Source organism: Pteropus vampyrus, unplaced genomic scaffold (genome assembly GCF_000151845.1).
Source record: "Pteropus vampyrus isolate Shadow unplaced genomic scaffold, Pvam_2.0 Scaffold158, whole genome shotgun sequence".
Taxonomy (NCBI): domain Eukaryota; kingdom Metazoa; phylum Chordata; class Mammalia; order Chiroptera; family Pteropodidae; genus Pteropus; species Pteropus vampyrus.
The window spans coordinates 1,330,884-1,338,869 of NW_011888939.1; the positions used below are offsets into that span (position 1 = coordinate 1,330,884).

Below are 7,986 nucleotides of genomic sequence, written 5' to 3' on the forward strand. Positions count from 1 at the left end.
CCCTCCAGCTCAGCCCTCTCCTCCTGCTATAGCCGAGTGTACCAGAGTCTCGCCAACCTCATTCGCTGGTCTGACCAAGTGATGCTAGAAGGTGTGAACTCGGAAGATAAAGAGATGGTGACAACTGTGAAGGGGGTCATCAAGGCCGTGCTGGACGGAGTGAAGGTATGGGCGCAGGTTCCAGGCCGTCCTCGGCAGGGACCCCGAGCGGCCTCCCTGCTGGGTGTTTGCCACATACGAACTTGTTCCTAAACTTGGCGCTTTAGAACGAGTGTCGGCCGGCGTCCCCGGCATTGGTACGCGCTCTGTCCCATGGCTGTTTCGCTCCCTCTGGTGCAGATGGCTCTCACAGCAGTGCCAGCCTCCGGAGGACTCATCCCGATGGTCGGAAAAGCTGCCAGAGCAGCAGCCTTCACCGAGCATTGGAGTAAATCTTCAGCGAGTCCTCACAGTAGAGCGCGGGCTGTGCATGCTGCCAGCCAGACAAAGCACAACGGAAAGTGTTTTTGCATCGACTCTTAGCAAAGCGCACAGCATGTCAGCTGCCACCTTTTCATGTTCTCAGAACTTCCGAGATTCCTGGTAGAAAAGTCGAGTTGAGATGAGAAAGAAAAGAAACTATATTTGAAGTCCCCAGTGTGGTCTGTGCATTTACTTCCCAGGGAAGTCAGAAACGGCATCATAGAAAACGTGAATCCGAGTTGAGGGGGAAGCGGTGCCACAGAGGGCCTGGACCTGTTGAGAACAGAAGTCGTGGTGGGCGAGGAGCAAGGCAGGATGCAGGGACTGGACTCGGGTGACGGCCTGTAGGTCAGGCCTGGGCTGTGAGCAGTGGGAAGGCGGAGACCCTGCCGTCACGTGGGGCCGTGTCATGTAGTGGAAAGAGGGCTCCGGCTACGTTCGAATCCCAAGTTTACCACTTACTAGTCCGTGAACTTGAGCAATTTACTCAAGTGCTCTGTACCTTAGTTAACTCGCCTGTAAACCAGGTATAATGATGGTACCGTATATCCTAGTGTCGTAGGAGGGTTACTGGTTAATGAGTGCAAAGCTCGTAGACCGTTGCCCGTCCACCTGCACAGCCGCGCTGCTGTTCGCTCTTCATCTCATGCCTGAATAGCTCTCTCGGCCCGGGATGACTCTCCTCCTCCTTTCTAGACCTTTAATCCTAAATTCTAGCTAAGGTACTTACTCTAGGTCAGAAATAATTTCTTCCCCACTCAACCACGCTGTCCGATCCTTAAAACTGCCTCCTTGGACTGATGTTCACCAGGAGCTCTGGAGAGTAGAGCAAGGACCCCTCAGGGTAAAAGTCTCAGAGGGAGGAGGGCCAAGAAAGCATTGCTTAACATTACGAGTTGCTCTAGATGGAACTGTGTTGGCTGGAGAAGCTGGCAGCTCCCAACCTCTAGCACCATGTAGGGCCACTGTGTCTGCTGGGGACTTTATTGAGTTCATTTAGAGGGAAGCTTGACTAGGTAACATCAAAATCTCTTCTGATAGCTCCCAAGTTCTCTTCATTTCCAAAAGTCATTATGTCGTACGTTATCTGTTCTGGCTAGTGAGACTAACGGGTATAGCCTGGGGTGGCTGTTGCGTCAAACCTGTGTCACATTCCAGATCGTGGAGTTAGTTCAGGCACATACATTACCCCAGCGGCTCTTGAAGTCAGCAGGGCAGAATGAGACACGACCCGGGCCACGCCTCAGCAGCAGCAGTCTGTGTGACTCTGGCTCACCCACCCCTTGCTCTTCCTGTCCAGGCTTCTGGAAATGCTATTATAGAAAACTGTAATTTTTCAGGTGACATTGTTAAGGTTTCCTTCCACCGAATTGATTATGATGAGATCTTCAAAACAAGTGACAGTGTCCAAAATAGAAGAGAGAGAGTGCAGATACATAAAGCCGTGTGACATTCCCGAGTAGATTTTCATTTATGAAAGCTCCACTGTATCGGCTAAAAGAAAAATTTCTCAGATTTTCATATTGACCAGGATGAGAGGGAGGGCTAGGAACTATAGATTATGAGCCTTTTAGTGTCTGAAAGGCAAATAATGTTTTCACAATTGCTTTACAAATATTTAGCCAGAACAAAGATTCTCTGGGTGAGGCTCTATACATTTAGTTTTGTTTCATTTATCCGAGAAGCAGTCATCAAGAACCTCCTGTGTGCCAGGCATCGTGATAGAATCGGGAACATGGTGATAAGCAAAACTCGCCGTCCCTGACCTGACGGAGCCTACAGTCTGAAGGGGGGAAGGACAACAAATGAAAACTTGTAATTCTGATTATAACTAGGACTAGCGCTAGGAAGAAAAAAATGGCACAGGTGACCTTCCTTTTTCAGGATGGTCAGAGTCACTTCCGCAGGAAGGACGCAGACAGGCTAAAGCCTGAAGGATGAGCAGGAATTGGCCTGTGTAACTGGAAGCTTTTCATAGTTGGAATCAGTCAGGGCAACAGGGCAGTCAAGAATACAGTGTTGGCATCCGTTGCTGAGGTCTGACAGTGACATAGCTAACGTTTACTGCCCCTCAGTGCTCATATGACTTCAAGGTAGGTACGCTGGCCCCTTCACAGGTGGGAAACTGAGGCCCAGGCAGACCAGTAGTCAGTGGCAAGGTGGAGAGTCACACCCAGGCCCGCCTGAGCCCAGTCCCTATGCACTCAGCATCACCCCACGCTGCCTCCCAGGGAGCGGGGAGTCGCGGGCAGCCTGAGGGATTCATGTGCTCCCATCTCCAAGCCAGCTGGCAGCCTGAGGGATTCATGTGCTCCCATCTCCAAGCCAGCCTCTTGTGTCCCCTTCAGGCTTAGGAGACAGAGCCTCAGTCAGCTGGGAGGGGCGGGGCTGTGCAGAAATAAAGTGGGTTCAGGAGGATGTCGTCACCCACTTGGAGGAGAGATGTTGGCACGTTCCTTTAAACTGACTCACCATTTTCAAGTAACTCATTCAGTTAAATGGAATTTTTTTTTGAAGGATTGAAGTGTTTTAAAAACAGTTGCTTTTTTTTGTCCCTTTAAGGGTAGTACCATTTATTATTTAAACCTCCATATAAATGTCACTTATTAGCTCTGTAACCTTGAGCAAGTTATTTCTCTGAGTTTCAAGTAGGTTTTTAAATACATACCCCAAAGATTCGAAGAAAGATTAAGTAAGATAAGGTATATGAAGTACCTGGTAAGTGCTGGGTGCCCAGGAAATGGGGCGTACGTGCTGTTAACCGTAGCGATGGTAGTTTCTGGAACAGCTGACATTTACCAACTTGACAGTGATCATGGCTCTTTTCCATGTCATTTTACAAATCTCAGGTAAAAGATAAACCTCTCTTATGTCCGCTCCAGGCGCTTTACCGGCGGCAGCCCGAGGCTCAGAGGCCACAGTGACTCTCCAAGGAAGGAATGTCAAGGCCCTCACTTTCCCATTTCTGTAGGAACCACCCCAGCCCGGGGCCTGGCTCTTGGAGGACCAAGCTCCTCAAGGTCACACAGATATCCCAGTGTGTCCTTTCGAAACCAGCACCCCAACTCTTCCTAACTCTACAATTTAAATTTCAGCTTTTCCTCTGATCTCAGTCAGACGTACAGCTTTATACCCATCTCCCCAGACTCTGCCCTCTTCGCAGACCTTCTAGAGGTTTCCATCTTCTGGCCTAGAGCCTCTTTCCCTGACCTCCAACCCCTGTGCCCCCCCATGCACATGCTTTTTAATTAAAAAAAAAAAAAGCCTTACCTCGGCAGCCTTGGGGGAAACTGGAATCCCTGCAGTTCCATCACCACCCAAGATTTACTTTACATAACAAGAATATTTGGAAAGAAATGTTTTCCTGATCTATCAGAATTAGGCTTAACTGGCTTTTAAAATAGAGAACTTTATTTCTCTTTCACGTATAGGAAGCCCAGAAATAGGCGTGAGGCTAGTATGACATTTTTACAAACTGGTCAGGGCGTGGTCTTCTCCCCTCGTTTTGCTGCCATCCTGAGCACATGGATGCTGCCTCATGGCCCAGAATGGCTGCTCAGTCCCCATCCATCATGACTGCATTCTAGCCAGCAAGGAGAAAGAAAGAGTAGGAAGCGATGCCTTCTCCACGTAAGGATGCTTTCTTACAGGCCTCACGAGACTTTCACTTGGATTTTGTTGGCCAGAACTTGGACACATGCCCAGCTAAACTTCTGTTCATAAGGAAGAACAGATATTGTGGGGCAACCAGCTGTCTGCCACACTGACATTTCAAATAAGCCATCTCTTTTTATTCATCAGTCAGCCTGTTTTTAAATTTTTGGATGAAAAATTTCAAACATTTGCCAGGAAGAGAATAGTGTAATGAAGCCCGTCCCAGAGCCCGCACAGTCGTCCACTCGTGGCTGGTCTGGTTTTGTCGACACCTCCACCTAGAAGCAGATCCCAGACCTCACTCCTCTCTTGGTTAATGACTTAGTCCGTGGCTCTAGAACAAGGCAAATCTTTCCTGTAAAGGGCCAGATAGTAAACATTTTAAGCTTCTCGAGCTACCTAGGGTCTCTGTTGCATATTGGTCTCTGTTACATATTCTTTGTTTGGTTTCTTAAATTAAATTTTCTATAACAAAGCATTCTTATCTGGTGGGCATTAGCGAGTGCTGGGCTGGATTTGGCCTGCAGGGTGTAGTCTGCTGCTTTTATACAGTTTTCAATTCAGGATCCAAAGGAAATCCATACACTGCGATTGTTAATATGTAGCATGAGGTTCTCCTGCTCTGTATTTTTCTCTTTGCAACTTACTTGTTTTTTTTAGTAAGTGTTATTTCTCCAAAAAGTCTCCCACGTTCTGGATTTCACTGCCGACATCTGTGCGGTGCTACTTAACAGTTCCTCTGTCCCTTGAATTTCCTGTAGAACCAGAGGCTGAGTCAGATTCAGGGTTTCGTGTTTAGAGGAGTGCTTCCAAGGCAATGCCCTGCGCCCCCATCCAGAGGCCCCTTCCCTTCTGACGTTCATGGATCGGTGGTTATTAGAGGAGGTGACCCGCTAATTCATTAGGGGTTGCCAGCTGATGATGGTCTCATTCTTTCTGCCATTCTTTCATCATTACTAATTGGAATATGTCTAAAAGAGAGACTTCCCCTTGTCAATTTATGGTTATCCTGAGCTCTCATCCTCAGAGGAAAGGCAGGTACAATGCTTGATTCAGTGTTAGTTATCAATATCAAAATAATGAGTGTCTGCTAGCATCCACTAACATGACCAAGGATTTGAGGTTTTTAAAATATTTCAAACTCATGAATTTAAATATACTTGATATGTTCTGGACCATTGCAGATACCCTTAGTAACACCCGGGCCCCGTTTTTCGACCGGCCAAGGCTTCGGCTTCTTCAGGCCGTTTCCCACGTTCATTTCGACGTGGCCCTGGAAGCCTTCGGTTGTCGTCTCGCTTTTTCCCAGGTTCAGCTTGTGCTCGCTTTGTTATTTATCTGTTTGCTTGCATAGGTAATGGCTTTATTGAGATATACTTCCTATGCCGTGCAGCTCACCCTCTTCAGATGTACAGCGTAATGATTTAGAACATGCAGAGTTGTGCGGCCATCTCAACGTTCCATCACCTGGGAAAGTAGCCCCGTACCCTCGACACCTTCCCACTCTCATTTCTCCGCACCCCCAGCAACCACCACTTACTCCGTGGATTTACCTGTTCTGGACATCTCATGTCAATGGACTCGTATGCTATGTGGCCTCTGGTGCCTGGCCTCTGTCACTTAGCACATTCTTTCTAAGTTCATCCTGGCCGCAGCACGTATCATACTTCATCTCTCTCTCTCTGCCAAACTGCCTTCCTCCACGGGGACTCGCCCCGCGTTATTTGTTCATGGACTTTAGGACATTCGAGCGGCTTCCACCTTTTGGCAATTATGAATAATGCTGCTGTGAACATCCGTGTCCGGTTTTGTGTGGACGTGTTTTTATTTCCCTTGGGTGTACACCTAGAAGCACAGTCGCCGGGTCACTGAGTGACTCTGTGGTGGACCTCGTGACAGACTGCCAGGCTCCTCCGTGGAGCAGCTGCACCGTTTGCGTCCCCACCGGCAGTGCACAGGGTGCCAGTTCCTCCGCATCCTCACCAGCCCTGGTTGTCATCGGTCGTTTTGATCCAGGTGTCCTAGTGGATGTGAGGTGCTAACTCGTTATGGTTCTGATTTGCATTTCTCTAACGGCTAATGACGTCGAGCATCTTTCCGGGTGCCTAGTGGCCGTTTGTATGTCTTTGGAGAAATATCTATTCAAATCCTTTGCCCATTTTTTAATTGGGTCATTTGTCTTTTCATTGTTGAGTTGTTAAGTCATCTCACACACTTCTCCCCACAGACCTGGAAAGCTATTCTTTTAAGGAGAGCTGGTTCCTTTTATTGGAAAGTGGTATTTAGAGACCACACTCCTAGGCCCTAAGGTTCCTCGATGCTGCTGAGTGGTCCCGTGTTTAGTTTCTTTAAAACAAAGCGCATCTTAAGTTTATGGCAGTTCTTTCAATTCGCATTCAGGACCACCGGGGTTTTCACTTAAACTCTTCCAATTTATATCTTAATTTTATTCCTTCCGCACTGAAAAATCCCAGTTTTCAACAATATCAACATAATTGCTCATTCGCTTTTTCCCACGACACAGACGCAGTGGTCTCAGAATAACAGCACCAGCGACTTACATCAATGTGATTGTTAAAAATTATTAAAGGCGTTTCGGAGCTGTTTTTGACTTTTAGGTTATCTGTCCTTTTGCACTTATGTCGCATAGTTCTTTGTGGGATTCATAGTTAGGTTCATCTGCATTCGAGTGATTACCATCTGCAGTGGGTTAAGTGTTCCATTGCTTAAAAAGGAGGAGGAGGAAAGGAAGAGAGGAAGCAAGGGAAGAGACCACTGGTTAGATGTAGTGGAAGTCTTCCTCCGGGCACCGTGCAGAACACACACTTCCGTAAGTCAGAAAAAGACCCATCACGCTTCCGTTTCAGTCTCGGGCATTCAGGGTTTGGGGGTGTTTTTGTTGTTGTTGTTGTAGTTGTTAAAATAATAGGGTGGTTTAAAGTAAGATTCCTCTCTTTCCTCTAATTACCCCTCCCCAACCTATTTTCTGAGCAGTTCACTTAAGTATTTATTTATTTGTTTATTTTTTTAGTAAATCCACTAACGTGACAACTACACCAAACATTTACGGCTTTTCATTGGGAGGGCACCGGGGTGTCGGGGTACACCCCCATCTAGGCCGGAGCGGCAGCATCTTTATTTTTTTTGAGCCCACGTGTGTTTCCTCGCCCTGATGGCTCTGCTTAGTTACAAAGGTCAAGAGAAGGTCTTTCGATCATCTTTAAGCTTCTTTAGAGCCCTTTTCAGGTGACTCCTACAAGCATTTACTGTTTGAGTTGTAACATTTCGCCCCAACTACATGCTTTTATTATTTTGGATGCAAAGGTGCCCAGTTTTTAAATTGTGCCCCTCCCCCCACACAGACTGAGCCCAGCACTACTTCTCTGTGAGTCTCTTCGGTGTCCCCTTTGTGGGGCTGCATCTGAGGTCTCCTGGCTGCTGTGTGACTGGGCATAAACCTCCAGGAGTCGCCTGGCACCCCCATCCACGTCTGCCATTGCCTGCTTAGCTCCCTGCCTCTCCTTGATTGTGTAGGACAAAGAAGACATTCCTTCTGTTCTGTTGCTGGATGTGGGCAGGGAAGGTCCCTTAAAAACATCACCATAAAAACGTCACACTGGGGCAGGCCACCCCTGTGATTTTGTTACGCCACTTCAGTTACAGGAGAATCCCCACTGGCCTATATCAGTGTCCCGAGTGGACAACGTGGCCTAGAACAGCTAACTGGCACGGAGGTTGCGTCATGGCCATAAACACACGTCTCCCTGGGCTCTGATCCCTGAACCCAGGAGAGTCGCAGGCCCAGAGAGGGACAGAGAACAGGCAGTGAGGGGACGTGAACAGGAGCGACAGGCCACAGGTTGCAGAATG

At 47.9% G+C, this 7,986-nt stretch overlaps 1 protein-coding gene across 1 annotated transcript in view; it reads left to right on the forward strand.

Annotated features, from left to right (window-relative positions):
- RAPGEF1 (Rap guanine nucleotide exchange factor 1) overlaps nt 1-7,986 on the forward strand; it is a 73,750-nt gene that overhangs the window by 14,497 nt on the left and 51,267 nt on the right. The window contains exons 5-7 of the mRNA XM_023536557.1: nt 9-244; nt 340-427; nt 5,966-6,146. Coding sequence (XP_023392325.1) covers nt 9-244; nt 340-427; nt 5,966-6,146 — 505 coding nt within the window. The remainder of the gene's footprint in view (nt 1-8; nt 245-339; nt 428-5,965; nt 6,147-7,986) is intronic.